Here is a 15,501-nt window from a genome sequence, read left to right on the forward strand (position 1 = left end):
CATATTTAAGACTGCTGAATAACTAAGGTATCTATAATGCCTAAAACTCTCAGCAGTGTGCAGGAAAAGGGCATCAAAGGTTTAACCGTTGATCCTGCTAAACAGAATGACATCCTCTGATCGCAGTGACCTCATCAATTTTACAGCAGCACTTGTAAAACTATATGGAAAACACATGGCGGGTGTGTTTGAAAGCAACTAGCCGTGTGTGGCCGAGTAGTTACAAAGTGCTTTACAGAAGGGGGAAGCAGACATTGTGTTTGTGTGTCTATGTTTACACTCGAGAGCTTGGACTCTTAGCCTCTCTGAGAGCTCAGTGTCACTGTCTGGACAGCAGCTGTTATCACACATACACACACACACACACACACACACACACACACACACACACACACACACACGCACACGTATACACACATAGAGGGGATCAAGTTTTATTATCAAAGAGGTTTGAGGTCAGGATGTAAATCTTTATACTTGCCCCTTCCCCTTAATCGCCCTTTATAGCCCTCCATAACACTCCCTCCATCCATCCTCACTCTCATATCCCTTTGCTAAAATAACCCAGTGAGGTAAGCACCCGAGGCATCCCGAGATGGGTTTTATACCGGCTGCTCCTTCTGTGTTAAGGAGAGTCCGAGTGGAGCGTGAAGGCATCCCAGCTCCAGTACGGGATAAAATATACGACCATCCAGACCAGATCCAACACTCAACAAACAGGCCGACCAGAAACACAGGTAAGGGCCGAGGTGATGGGCATGTACACCTTTAAAAACAGACAAAATAAGCAGTGCTTCCAATGTTACTGAACAGAGTATAAAGTGTAAAGTGAAGCTTCAAGGTCCTTTAAACAACTGTATATACATGTATATGATGCTGTAGAGACAGTGAAGACTGCTTTAAAATGTAAACATGCATTGTGGTTTGACTTATATGACACTTCAGATGTGTATAGTTAATCATGAAACTAATGCAAAAAAAAAAGGCAATTCACATCAGTAGCAAATAATTACTTTTAATCAGAATCAGAATTCAGAATCAGAATTGTTTATTTGCCAATTACGTTAAGATACGAGGAATTTGTTTGATTCGGGGAAAGGTGCGTAACAATACACATAGAATAAAACAATAGAACAATAAAAATAGAACAATAAAAACATTAAATGTAGTGCAATAATAGATACGTATGTTAAATAACAGTACTTTAAAACATGTATATTTTCAAAAAATAAAAGTGGCAAGTGTATTTTAATAAGAGAAGAAAAGATGTGCATGAGTGTGTGACATCGTCCTGAGATGCCAGAGTCACAATCAGTCAGTGGGGGTCCCGGGCTTTGTTAAGGAACCTGACCGCAGCTAATTTTAGAAACTTAACCGTTGAAATATTTTCTGGGCTCTTAACGTCAAATGACGACATGATGCCTTGCCCTAATTATAACTTATAATTTAGGACTTATATTTCATGATATTGAAATGTGTTTTTCCGCAAATGTCACTAAATAAGAAGTCCCACTAAAAGAGATTTGCAGCAAAGAATTACATATTAAACTAAGAGAATAAAACAAAACAAAATTCTGAACAATGATTATGCGCATGTCCATCAGAGGAAGATGATGCAGATGATGCAGTCAGGCCTGGACGATGTAACTCAGCAGAGGAGGTTGCAGGCTAAGGCTCTGTGCAAGGAGGCCAGGGGAGGTAAGTGCGGATGGGTTGAGATGCATTGATTTGATATTAGATTCTCGGTACAGAACTCACATACACATAATATTTGGAAGTTAGCTAACAAACATTAGTTTACATACTAGTGTATCTTTAACCAATTGCTATGCTTCTGTCTGAATGTCTTCAAACTGCAATAGTGTGTGATTACAAGCCGAGGCTGTCGGATGAGCCAAACATCAAACGTCTGGGCACACATACCACGCTGCAAATCTCAGGAGTGCCAGTGTGCTGTTGAGATTTTCCAAACATTTGTGCAGGGACCCATCCCGGTTTGTTTTCTAGCGCTGTCCTCCAGCTACGCTTTGAAACCAAGTCCCCTAAACTCAGCAGAATGTGACTCCCACCACTGAATTTTACGCAGGCCGATCAAAGGCAGCTCCTCAAGGGTGCCGAGACTTCTCCTTACACTTTTCATGTGTGAAAAAGAGGGCCATCCATCCTTTCATCAAAAGATTTTATTTTTATGCCGCGTTACCCATGCAACGCTGGACCACAACAAACATTACACACCCCTTGACATCATCTCGAGGCTATTTCAGACACTCCACCGTGCCATGATACAACACCAGAAGAGACCCCGAGCTGTACGGATAGCAACTCAGTGATGCTGCACACGTTTTTTTTAATCAGTGCCCCTCAGCTGTTTAAAGTCGACAGAAACAAGAAGATCAGAGGAGACATTATGATTTGCCAAGGGTCCTTATTAGTCTGTGTTTTTTTTTTTCCTTCCTTTCCAAATGTCTGGAAGTTGCTGTTATCACAGATATTGCCTTTGCACTAACAACTAAACATCATGATGTATTTATGCGGGGTTGGAACCACCTAACTTGATGTCATGCCACACAGCTTAGGAACCTGCGGCAAACAGTTTCCTCTCTTCTGATCCTGCCATTTTGAAAATGCATGAGGCTAAATGTAATGACTTATTAAAGCGCCTCCATTTGTGTGTGGTATTGTGCCAGAAGGTCTGAACCTCGGGAAGAAGAGCAGCGTTCCAAAGGATGTGATGATGGAGGAGCTCAACCTGCCATCTAATCGAGGCTCTCGCATGTTTCAGGAGAGACAGAAGAGGGTCGAGAGGTTCACCCTGGAGAACCTTGCGAATGATGCCTACAACACCATCACTGTAAGAAAGAGAAAGCACACAATGCCTCTTATCCATTGACCTTACTGTATTTATTTTGCAATTGATGAAACACAGTTTTTTTAAATCAACCTTTTGTCCGAATTCTACACATAATATTGTATATCTCACGCAAAATCACACTGAATACAAATCCATATGAACTTTTCTTGAAATAGTATTTTTGCTGTACCTCTTTCCAAATGAAAACAATGACGTGCTTTTAGTATAACACTATTAGAGGAATTTAAATTTGTAGCATGCTTTAAATGTGGTTTATTAACACAAATGCAATTTCATCGCTCATATTCATAACAGTATTTGGAACAATTACTTTAGGTGAAGATGACATAGCTATAGTACTGTAAACAAACTACAGTATATCGCCATTCCAGTTTTCTAACTCTTTCTCTCATTACGGAGCACCCGAGAGCAACCCCGAGTCCTATTTATAGTGTTCCAGCTGTGATTACTAAGTGATCTAACACATTTCAGGTGTTTTCACAGGTGCGTCGAAGGTGCAGGTGGTTGACAATTGAGTTTGGCAATTGTTTAATGGCAAATAACACACACATACCTTTAGCTTTGTTAATATAGCTAAACAAACCTTGCCAATAGATATAGGTTACATAAGTTAGTTGTTTAATAATTGAGCCACAAGTACCTTTTTTTGTGAGAATTAACAGGACTTTTCTTTATAATTATTTTTACACTTGTCCTATACCAAAAATATGTAACATTGTAATACATGTATCTTCATTATACAAACTGTATCTATTATGTGTATTTATTCTAATCATGTGGTAAATACATTGTTAAATCTAGACATAACTAAATCTGAACATTCCCCAGGTCCACCCTGAGGCCCTTCCTCCCCCACAGATCAACGCTGAGATACAGGGAGGAAAAGAGAACCGGTCGTTCCCCGTCGCTGGTAAGCACAGCCTGGTGATGAACCTCCAGAAAACTGTAGCAAAGAAGGGCAGCCCAAACGTCCTCGCTCCAGGTAAATCTCAATAGATGGTGAAGATTGCCACAAGCTAAAGGACTAGCCCACCACAAAATTAATGCACTTATCTGACAGCATTTACTTTTCATATGGAAATGTATTGAGCAAATAAATTAGTTTTCATAGTGTCTATGCCAGGAAAGTTGGCAGTTTGGAGAAAGTGGTTGTGTGACCATCTTTTCCAAGTGCTGTTGTGTGTTAGTCCTGACAGAAGGCACTGCTTACGATCTGACAGTGAGCTAATCTCTGTTTATTACTGTGGAGTCACACTGAGATCCAATTACTGTAAGTTACATTGTTGACAGGAGTGACATCAAAGAGATTTAGATGAATATTTGATCTGTTTGTGCTCTGCTTGGGCCTGATTTTTTTTTTTAATTATCTCGTGGGTTTTGTCATTATAGTTTCCGGGAATAAAAGACTATCATTTTTTTTTAGTTTACACTGAATTTAAAAATGGAAAAGCCTTCTAAATTAAAGTAACAAAGCTTTCACTTTACAGTTTGAGCTGTATGTCACTATTAATCAATAATGTTGGACTTGTTCCTGTCAGGATATTCTGGCCCCCTGAAGGAGATTCCTCATGAAAAGTTTAACACAACAGTCATCCCCAAATCCTACAGCTCCCCGTGGAGCCAAGCTTTGGGAGACAACACGGATCTCCTAGAAGCCCTCAATAGCCAGTTGCCTCAGCTCCCACAAAGACACCAGCTTTCTAGCTACAGGTGCTTCAACAGGTAAATCTGCTGCTGCTCACTCCACCCAAATAAATCCAGATTTATTAAATCCTGCTGAGCTGGAAGCACAGGTGACCCATCTTCAAATAGACCCACAAATGACCTAACAGCGAAATACATCACAATCACCACTTCCCTCGGCTCCGCTCCATGTTTCCACAGTGAAAATTAATATCTGGCTTGCACCTCCTTGGAGTGTGGTTGCGTGATGGCTATTTTGAACACTGGTTCTTGAAAGATGATCCACTTGGGGATGCTAGCTTTTAATACCCCTCAGACATATTGCGCACGAAAGGGAATCAATTTTCCTGTGGCACACAAGGAATTGCATCACACAAGCGAGGGAGTACAAAGGTTAAGCTTGGGCAGATGGAGAATAGATGAAAGACAAACTCAGACTTTACTCAATTACGGCTGTCAGTCACCGTTTTCTGCCAGCCAGTCTGAACCTGTGGAGTGATCTGTTTACACACATAATTAAGAAATTGTGAAGCCTTGATTAAATCTGAACTCTAACTGTCAGAGCAGCTACACAAGTAGAAATAGCATACAGCCATTACGAATATCGCTGAATTACTGGTGACTTCTATTAAAATCAGATGACCAGACTGGCTATCGTTTGAAAGCCCACCTTAACAATACGATACCGTGGGCAAACACCATGTAACACAATGCATTCAGCTTGCTAAGTAACAATTCCTCTGTCTCTCAGATCTGCCTTGCCGTTCGGTGGAGCTACAGCCAGCGAGAGGGTGATCCCAGTGATTGGCTTTGAGGCAATGGAATCCCAGAACTTGCCCGGCATCGCTCTGGACCGCATGTGTCGACGGCCCAACTTCAACAGGGCACCCAGGGGATGGGGTATTGATTACAAGCCTGAATCTAATGAACTATGAAGAGCGGCTGCCCAGCTAAAGACTGAAGCACCGAGCTATGCTTGGTGCTCTCGTCCTACAAAGATGATCCCTCTGTTAATCAGTGGGCACTGCAGGAGAACGAAAAACACTCCTGCATGATATTTAAAGTGCTTTGCTACTGCTGAGGTTTGACCAGATGCGCTAAACTCTAAAGACTGCTGAATCACTTCATTTTCAAAGTAGAAGCCCCAGAAGTATGCTATCAGGGGTTGAACAGTGGTTTTCTTTTGGTATCCTTCGCAGTACCTGATCATGTCAATGTCTGACATCCTTTTCCAATTCCTAGTCTTCATTTGATAAGTCTCACACTGTGACTTTACATATTTTTTCCCCCATTTGTCTCGTATGATTAAATGTGAGAGACATAGGAGAAACCTCTGCCCTGAGAAAAGTTAAAACAAATAAAAATATGTACTCTGTGAGGATCAATGACAAAATTGGGTCATTTTAATGACAAGTGAAAAGAACATTCAAAGAAAGCCTTACAATAAACAGAGTTTTTATGCTGTAGGATATTAAGATTGTGTCAAATAAAAAAGTAACCGAAAATTAACAAGTTTAAAAATGATGCTCAGGATTAATATCCATGTTGCACAATGTGACAAACATAAGTTTAACTGACAGTATGCATTTCTATATGTACAACGCTCCAGCCACAGGAGCCTTTAAAAACTTTATGGCTCTGATCACATTGGCCAGTACTCTCAAGTCTGCTGATGCCACTCTGGTTCATTTAACTGTGACAAAGTCATCTTGCAATATTTTAGTTGACGTCTCTCCAGAAACTGGAGCCGGTGCCGGTTCATTTCATTAGCTGTAGGTCTCATAATAAATCAATGTTGTCCAGGAAGACATTTTTCTCCCTCGAATGATCTGCAGGTTTCAGGCCCACTGACAGCATCTGATCAGGCACAGTGACACCCAATCACAGTATAACTTCACTCTAGCAGCTAATCACCATGACGAGAGCCATGTGCAGCATGGGCACCCATGCGCTGAGGATCCTGAGAGGGGTAGTGGATTTGACCAGGTGGTCTCATGCTCATTGGAGGGGGCATAGGTGGAGCCATGTGACCCATGGGGTGAAACATTGGAGGGCCAAACCCTGTTTGAGCAGATGGAAAAGAAAAAAGGAAAGGAATTTAGCATTAAACATCTATATTTTCTCAGTGTTTGAATAATTTACTATGCATGAGAGAAAAGCTACATCTATGAGATCAGAGTAGGGATTTTACCTGGAGGAGGAGGGTTGATGCCTGGAGGTGGAGGCAGAGCAATATTCAGGACTGCAGGAGAGGAGCTAGGGTCCAGGTTAAAGTAGTTTGCAGGAGCTTCTTCATCTAAAGTTGGTGGTGGAGGAAGAGCTACAGCACAAAGAAAAATAGAATTTAAAAAACTAAATGACGAACCAATACATTGTAGCACTATTTTTTGCCACTGTCAATCTCAATTATTTCCAAGTGTATATGCCGAGAAAGAACAGGAAACAAAAACTAGTGAAACTATGTTGACATTGAAGACGACTTTAAAGTTTGCCGACTTACCTCCAGGCAATCCAGGAACAGGATCCAGTCTGGTGCCCATCTCACTAGTGCCTTCTTTGATGCCCTCCTTCCCTCTTGCTGCCTGAGACCTAAAACGACAAACAATACAAGTTAGACTGTAAATTATATTCACGTCCCTTACTTTGTTTGACACCACTCAATAGTGTGAATAAAAAGTAAGGTGTCCCGCCCTGCACACATTCTTTGCTGTGGTTTGGCTCTTTTACAGAAATGTCTAAAAATATATTAAAAAGCATTGCGGTCATGTGGGTTTTAAAAGTAACTGGGATCGATTCACCATCAAGCATTTCATAAGCAAACTAGCACTACACAGTTTCACATATCCTCCCATGCTGCTCCAGAAAGTGTATGAAAGCCAAGAAATCAGATGAAAAGAGGAGCTTGTTCGTGTCTTATCCACAGAACGCATGAAGCAAGTGGCTGGGGGTCTAGTTGAGGATGGACACCCATATGATTAACTTTTACACCCTTGATTCTTACCTTCCCCACTTGACAGTGAGCCTGCGTCCATTAATGATGAGTTTGTTGAAGGACTTCTCAGCAGCCATTTCAGCTGACTGCCGAGTAGCAAACTGGATGAAGGCACACTGCTGCCTCTGGACGATGGTAATGGTGCGAATTTCACCAAACTGGTAAAAGTGACTCCTGGAATAAAACAGATAAATGTCCAATAGATAAACACTGGAAGTTGGAAGTTGTTACCAGTCCTTTTATGACAATGAACATTCTACAATATTCACAAAAAAATAGTAAACCCCACTCTCAGTGGCATCAAGGAGTTGTATGTTGTATTTTAAGAAAGAAAAAAAAATCCTTACTTGAGCTCTCCATCAGTGACAGTATCTCCTAGACCCCCTATGTAGAGGGTGGAGATGGACTTGTCGTCTGGTGGGTCCAGCCGGGGCATGGTTGAGGCCCGTTTCAGCAGCTTGTCTGCAACCGGGTCATTGATGCCGTAGTAACGGTCTTTAATGTTCTGGTCGGCAAGAGGGTCATCGGGATCTGTGGGCTTCTCGTGCCTGTGTGAAAAGGACAACCACAATTATAAAATGCTGCACTAACTGAACCTCAAGAACAAATTAATTTCTATTTCATCTATGGTGATAGGTACTCCAGATTAATATAAAGCTCAGACATAGAAAACAAGGAACAGCATATGCAGCCGTTTTCATGAAGTGCTGCTCACCTATAGGGACACTCCTCCCCTCTCTTACACTCTCCCTTCACCCAGAAGGAGCAGATGTGCGGCCGGTTCCTCTTGTAGTATGGAGTGGTCCTCGCCAGTTTAAGCAACATATCACTAGAGCTGGGTGCTTTACCCAACTGGCCGACTGGCCGAGTACCATCAGTATTTGCTATCTAGTAACACAGAGGAACAAATAGGCAAAAATGATTGACAAAGAAACTACTACTTTAGAAAAAAAAAAAAAACTTAAGAATGTCCCGTTTAGTCCCGTTTTTATGAAATCTTAAAAGGTGACCCAAACAAAGTGCTAATGATGGTTCATAGCCACACTTTGAGTGTTTTATTCATTGCTTACAAGCTCAATCCTGTCCAAACTATTCAAATTTTGTAAGAAACACTATTCTTAAAATACAGGAAATGGACCAGATACTCACTATTTAAGGGCTTGAAAATTAAGGGCATTTCATTTACATTACATGACAGAAAAGTGTTCAGGAGATCCCTTCAAGCTAATTTTAGCCTTTGTAGCTGTATCACAATAAACAGAACATACATTTGTGTCTGCTTCAGAAAGCAATTGTACCTCTCTCTCCATGTTCTGTGTGTAGTACTCCTTGTTCACATCTGACTTAGGAACCTCATCTTTTACTGATAGCCCAGTATCTCTAACCTGAATAGGCAAACCTGTAAAACAAGGTGCGACAAGAAAGTCAAATAAACTCATTCTGTAATTGAAAAAAAAAAAAAAAAAAGAATTACACAAGCCGGGTGACAATTACAAGGAGTTAGTTGCAGGCTCACCATACTCCAAGTCCAGCAGACATGTCTGACAAACATTCTTCATTTTACTGCAAGTCTGACAGACCTCTGTTTTCTTGAAACGCATTCGTGTCCCAGGACACCATCGGAACACAGTAAACGGTCGCGCACAAATCTGATGGGCAAAGAATAAAACATATTAATATGGAATATAGTGGCTGACAGTTTTAATCTAAACGTTGCTTTGTGCAGCATAACAAAAGGTGAATATATTAATGCAAAACATACCTTGCATTCTTTACCATACTTCTCTTTGGTCTATAAAACAAAGAATGAACACATTTGAGATTGCACACTCATCAACTCTACAAGTAAATAACCTTCAAATCATTATGATGCACAATAAGGCAAACCCACCATGCGGATGTAAGGGTTTTCTCCTAAACATGTCTGACACAGAATTGGGAAATCCTGAAAGAAACAAGGAAAACATTTATTTATCAAACAGTCCTGTTACAATTATGTTGGCAATGCTTCTACTTTGCCATCTGTCAAAGGATGTCGTTTCAATCCAAGAGCTAGCTGCTGAAAATGACCTCGTCTTAATCCATCCCACTGACAGCATAAGTCAAACACCTAAATATAAGCAGCTCATGTGGCTCAAACGTCAACTAAAGTCTAGTGTTTCAAAGTTTATATTCTGGTGTGTTAATAAAACCAACATTGACGAAAGGTTCTGTTGTGTCATGGCTCGAGAGAGGAAACGGATGTGTAGCCTTGTATAGGTTTTAGACATTTTAAGAGGATTAATGCACAAATAAAATAAATGGTTATGTTTTGGTAGATTGTTGCTCATGCGAGGTTATACCGTTTACCACAACAATTACTCGCAGCAAACATGGCTAAAATGTGACTCTGCATGAAGAGCAATGTATAGAGCCGTTTGTAACAAAAACCACAATGTTTCTCGTGATTCCATGAGTCGTAATATAACGTCGGATTCGGTCCTTTCCTGTGTTGCTCGGTGTGTTGACAGTTTCAACTTAATAGTTCACAACTGCAGATGAACGAGCACATCGACAAACATCTTGGTGTGTCGGATTGTCTCGAGGGTGAATGCGACTTGCTAGCTTATTACCGCTATTATTGTTTAGCCTGATAGTGCTGGCTTTCATTAGCTCAGTAGCTAACTTTAGCACAAAACATGTTACGGTCGAATTAACCTAGTGCTTGTTTGGAGGCTTGTAGTCCATCTTCTGTAGCTCGTACACAGTTGGGCTAAGATAAAATACAATGTTTTATAAATCTACGTTTAAACTGTCGCAAGTAAAAGATCCGGTCGGAAGTCATCAGCCACGCTTTTACTCGCTAGCGTGAGCTAACAGCAGGTAGCTAGTTAGCTAATAAGCAGACCGAGCGTATTTGTGTCAAACTGGGAGATGTATTGGTCCCGTTACGTCCCATAAAGTAACTGGGAATTGTCGTGTTTTGCTTAAACGCTCTGTACAGTGAACTATAACGCTAATTTAACGTACCGCGTCTTCCCAGTTCTGTCTATTGTAGGTGTTGGATCCTAGGGACGTCGCCATTTTGCAGAATGTTAGCCAAACGCCGCCGTAAGAGGTGTCGGACCACAATGCACCGCAGCAGACAGCCACGTTTCACCTTAGGGTGTCGCCCTATTTCAATAAACTATCAGACATAATCCATTCTAAGAAGCAAATATAAATATTGCTAGAAATACTTTGTGTATCACAAGTAACTCTGGCACCAACCGCTTACATTTTCGAGATGCATTAGTTCCTATATAATATGTTTTGCTGTGTTAACTTTACATCTCACAATACACAGAGATATGGAAGGCCTTTACAATATAGTAACATTTTCCAATTTATGCCACACATTTTTACTTCACTACCTTTCATAAGTAGGGATTGTACATTGTACACCAATAAAATAATCTGGTAGTTTTAGTTACTTTGTAGATTTTACACAAAATCTAGGTCAGTTGACAAAATGGGCTGTATATTTTGCTGATAATGCTTGTGTACTTTTATTTGATTTTAAGGGCTTGTAATAGGGATGCAAGTACTTCTTTTGTGTGTGTGTGTGTGTGTGTGTGTGTGTGTGTGTGTGTGTGTGTGTGTGTGTGTGTGTGTGTGTGTGTGTGTGTGAGTGAGCGAGTGAGCGAGTGGGCGAGTGAGCGAGTGAGTGAAGTGAATGAAGTGAAAAAGAGAGACAGAAGACTGAGTGCTGGTGTGTGTGAGCTTGTATAAGCCAAATGTGTGCACCACTTAGCGTTTATCTATCCACCTGTTCCAGTTCAGGTCAGAGTGTCTTTGCTGTGTCAAACTCCAATTAGCGGGGTATAGAATGCTTGAGATTACGGTTGGGTATTAAGCCCCTACTGTTTATTTAAGGTCAGGGTGAGGTTTTGGAGGAGTCAAAGGACAGGGATTAGATCTGTCATAGTGCAGCTTCCATTCAGAAGGTCATTCTGTACTTTTACTCTACTTCCAAATGAAAATCTTCTCTTCTTGAGTTAGATTCTGTGACTTCAAGGTAGTATCAGTGGCTGAATTCTGAATAATACTGATTATTGATCAACACATGTTCATGTGATCATAATTCAAGAGAAAGGCTTCAACTGAAATCCTTCTCTGCATGTTTCCCTTTTATCCAGTTGCAGAGTTTGTGTCTTGCTTTGTGTGTAGGGGACGCCGAGGTGAAGTCATCGCCCTCTTTGTTTTAATGAGTTGTATGACCCTGTCTCCTCTATCATGTGTTGTGGAAGAGACAGGCAAAGCGGTCAGCTTTGTTTTAGATTTAGTCATTCTGTAATCAAAATCACCATCCGAGTCACAAGGTCAAGGGACATATTGGTGTCCTATTACCTCACAGCTGCAGTTTTTTTTTAGCTCCATTCAACACATTATATTCTTCTGAGAACATTTGCTTCTGTTGATGCTACGTTTCTATGTGGTACACAAGGAAATTAGCTCTGATTTGTGCACAATTTAGGTGTTCACTTATATTCATTTGTACTTCCTTTGTTGTCCATAAACTGTTTTGTAAAAAGCTAGCTATTACTTTTCAATGTAATCTTTGTAGCAAAGATATGTGCCATAAGTGAAGGTATTCCCCTCAAAATATAATGAAAATATTAAATAAAAGTAGTTAATTTATCCTGAGTCATTATATGACTGAGAAATATATGCTTGAAACATAGGGATATTAGAGTGACATGTTTTGTATGTGTTATTATTATAACCTAAATGTAGTTATTATTGATGCAACACATATTGTAAAATGTACACATATTGTTTACATCGTTGTTTAATCTACAACGTAACGAATCAAAACCATCACCGACTAAGAAAACGGAAAGACAGGAATAGAAAAAGAAGAAAAAATAGGAATCTCAACTTTCAGGATTATTTCAGTATCATGTACGGCACGATTTAATTCCAAATAAAGAACTGTCACTCAGACACATTTCGCAGGGCTATAATCTCACTACTCGAGAGCACGAACCCAGAGAAAACACGCGACATGAATATGACCGCACTGATATTTTCTTTGAGGAGGTGTGTAGTCACTCCATAGTGCATACATGTGTGCGCATATCAGAGAACAAAAAAGTGCTGCGCTGGCGCCTCCTGTCGACACTTATGGGCCACTGCCGGTGCACTGAGCTGCAAAAAGAGAGGGGCATTCTCAGATTTCCCGATTTCTCCCAGCCGAGCCGAGTCCGCTGTGCCGCTTCCACATCACGGCCGACAGCAAACCAAGACGACGACGACGACACGCGCGCGCTTCACTCCTGCAATCACCCCAAGTGGACGGCGTAGTCCCCAAATCCACCTAACCTCAAACAAGGTGAGTACATGGGCGCCACGCGAGCCACGGCGCGGTGTTTTCGCACACATTTCGGTATGGCTAACGTGCACGACCGAGAGCCCCGCCGCTCGGTCTCCCAGGCCAGGCTAGTGAACATTGTCTGGCGCAGACGGAGAATGAGGCCAGTTTTTCGGCCCGACTCCCTTTCCCGTCTGGAAACGTGAAGCCCCGGCGATATAGTGGAGGCTGGGCTCAGCTTTCAGCTCTCATCCCGCCCGCACGACGGCAGAGAAAGGACGCTATCTTCTTGATGCGGCTCGGGTCGAAGTTTGTGCTCCGGAGAGAGCCGCGTCCGGCTGCTCTGGTCTGTGATTTAATATCTGAATTCCTTTATCCAGCCGGATACCGTAATACAGTCCGGGCAGCAGCTACGCGAGGAACTTGTTTGTGTAACTTTGCAGCAGCTGCAATGTATAGAGCATTTACCAACGTTCGCCTCAAGTTAGCTTTTACTACTTGGCGTCAATGTGGCAATGTAAACCCAAACGTTACAGTCTAGCGTGTCCCGTGCAACGGAAAAGGCCAACTGATTGTGTGTGCAAATTATAATTAAAGGTCGATACGACTGTCTTCCACCTAATCTAATAGCGCTGCACATGACAAAGGTGGATAGAAGATAACCACGGGAATGCGGCCACCGCTTTGACATTATTCAATTTGTCCAACTGATTTGGGGGAACTTGGGTTCATTATCAGCAGTGATTACAGCCTCTGTGTTATGACAGATGATGCATCAGGCTATTATGTAGCTACCTGTAGGAATCACGCAGGCTGATTGCTACTAATATTGCTCCTCAGCCACATTTCTAAACTGTTGTTGTATGTGTGTGAGAGATAATGCTGACTTTGCCATATCATTCTCTAGTTTTAGCTTCCTAAAGAAAAGTAGGGCAATTTGGGATGCACTGTCCACAAATACGCAGCCAGTTGTAAGTGTGTTTTGATATGTTGTTTCTCAGTGGATATGTCTGTTTCATGATAAGACTGTTTCTGTTCTCGAATAGAATCCTTCCTCTCTTTTTTTTACTGCGTGAGGCTGCTTTCTTACCCTGTATTGAGCATCTCACAGTCAAATCTGCATAAATACTAAAAACACTTGACTTGTCTGTAGCAAAAAGGGGCAGTCCAGACCTGCCTGAAATCTGTTGCCTTGGGGTTTGTGCACGTGCAAGCGTGCACCTCTGTGAGTAAGAGATTACTAAAGGAGAATGACTCACGTTTAGAGTGTATTTGGCAAAGTCATGAGGACTTTCCCTGTGTTTTGCCTCAGCTGGAGACATCCTTGGAACTGAAAAGTGCAGTCCTTCTGGTTTTATGTATCATGAGATTTATTCAACCAGTGCTTCACATTTTTTCTATTCCCAAGCCATGTGTTGTTTATCACATGTTCCACCCATAATTTGAAAAAAAAAGCGTAGAGCTTATTCCATTAGCAGATTAGATAAAAAAAATAAAAAAAGTGTGGTGCCCGTCATTTGTTTGTCAAATTTATGGAGAGCTGAATCTTAAGTTGCGCTCTATTTATCAGTGCCAACTGTTTGTCTGGTTGTTCTAACCCTCCATCTGACTGCTCTCACTGGCTGCCAAACATGCTGCGATCTAGCGCTTTCAGTTGATGAAGGCTGCCACTGCTGCCGCAGCCATTTGATCGTATATCAGCATCTCTTCACTTAGATATGCCTGTGAAATGCTGCAACTGAGTTACAATGCCTACACACAGAGGTTGATAAAATGCTGTAGGCCTGACAGTATGTGACGGATCGCGTCACCAAACGGTGTTTGGACATATCGGAAGGAGACATGATCACAGACAATTTGTCATTTTAGATATTAGGCTTGAATGGGGAAGAGTAAGAAGAATATTGTTGTCAGCCATCGCTCTGACTGCTTTGCTGCTGTGCATCTCCACACTGAGGAAGATGTGGGTTTATTTGTAGTGAAGTAACTATGCCATCACATTTAATGCTTTACACAAGCTAACTGTTGGGAACTTTGGTGCCCGACAACTTGCCATCTCTTGTATTTTTCCATGTCAGTGCCCCTTGTGTCCACACTCAGTGTGTGTGGGGGGCAGATCTCTCTTTAGAGTGGGGCTAAAGCCAGGCATCTTTCCAAAACTCAAGTCCCCCCAACCCTCTCTGCTGGGTATAAGCACTGCTTTGTGCCACAGCACTGCTCCCTATGGTTCTTATTCATTTAGTACTACAACACGACTGGCTCCACTAGATACTGGAATCTACAATTGGAAGTGTACCCAAAATAGCCTGCTGTTTGACAGACCAACTCAGATGTTTCCTCATTAAGTCAAGCTTTTGGATTAATACACCACAATGCAGAAGGAAGATTGTACTATTGTAGCCTGTAAGTTTGTATTGAAATGCCTGTTTCTGCCTGGAATGTGGCTGCGGCATTTGTTGGCTTAGGCTGTGCTATCGTGAGGGGTATTGGAGAGCAGGACCAGAGTAAATACATTTCAAACGGCACAGCACAACCGAGTATTAGCAAATGATCCGATAGCATCTGTAATCCTCGGGAAAACCTGGAGAGTTGTTTTTGAATAGTGTTAGCCTCTATCAGATA

General features: G+C 41.6%; 3 protein-coding genes across 5 annotated transcripts in view; 2 read left to right on the forward strand and 1 right to left on the reverse strand.

The window, feature by feature from the left end:
- The first annotated feature begins 653 nt into the window (after positions 1 to 653).
- Positions 654 to 5,933, forward strand: LOC137791372 (myozenin-2-like). Of its 3 annotated transcripts, none has more exons than XM_068586273.1 (6): positions 654 to 737; positions 1,605 to 1,698; positions 2,688 to 2,851; positions 3,701 to 3,854; positions 4,411 to 4,594; positions 5,307 to 5,933. In XM_068586273.1, exons 2-6 carry the CDS (start codon positions 1,611 to 1,613, stop codon positions 5,488 to 5,490), a joined length of 774 nt encoding a protein of 257 aa, XP_068442374.1. In that variant the 5' UTR covers positions 654 to 737; positions 1,605 to 1,610; the 3' UTR covers positions 5,491 to 5,933. The 3 variants fall into 3 exon arrangements, with proteins under 3 accessions (XP_068442374.1, XP_068442390.1, XP_068442382.1); XM_068586289.1 differs by having other exon boundaries at positions 3,701 to 3,782; XM_068586281.1 differs by having other exon boundaries at positions 2,691 to 2,851.
- Positions 5,934 to 5,936: 3 nt separating this feature from the next.
- On the reverse strand, positions 5,937 to 10,641 carry rbm22 (RNA binding motif protein 22). The gene is made up of 11 exons (XM_068586260.1): positions 10,557 to 10,641; positions 9,439 to 9,492; positions 9,310 to 9,339; positions 9,064 to 9,196; positions 8,846 to 8,946; positions 8,263 to 8,435; positions 7,895 to 8,095; positions 7,557 to 7,721; positions 7,056 to 7,144; positions 6,747 to 6,875; positions 5,937 to 6,616 (listed from the first exon to the last, which is right to left on the reverse strand). Exons 1-11 carry the CDS (start codon positions 10,608 to 10,610, stop codon positions 6,462 to 6,464), a joined length of 1,284 nt encoding a protein of 427 aa, XP_068442361.1. The 5' UTR covers positions 10,611 to 10,641; the 3' UTR covers positions 5,937 to 6,461.
- A 2,094-nt stretch (positions 10,642 to 12,735) lies between these two features.
- ndst1b (N-deacetylase/N-sulfotransferase (heparan glucosaminyl) 1b) overlaps positions 12,736 to 15,501 on the forward strand; it is a 38,725-nt gene continuing 35,959 nt past the window's right edge. Inside the window, exon 1 of the mRNA XM_068586303.1 lies at positions 12,736 to 12,900. The gene's annotated coding sequence lies outside the window, so the exon portion shown is untranslated. The remainder of the gene's footprint in view (positions 12,901 to 15,501) is intronic.

This window comes from Clinocottus analis, unplaced genomic scaffold (assembly GCF_023055335.1).
Source record: "Clinocottus analis isolate CAN_PGR_092001 unplaced genomic scaffold, fCliAna1.0.p SCAF_10, whole genome shotgun sequence".
Classification (NCBI taxonomy): Eukaryota; Metazoa; Chordata; class Actinopteri; order Perciformes; family Cottidae; genus Clinocottus; species Clinocottus analis.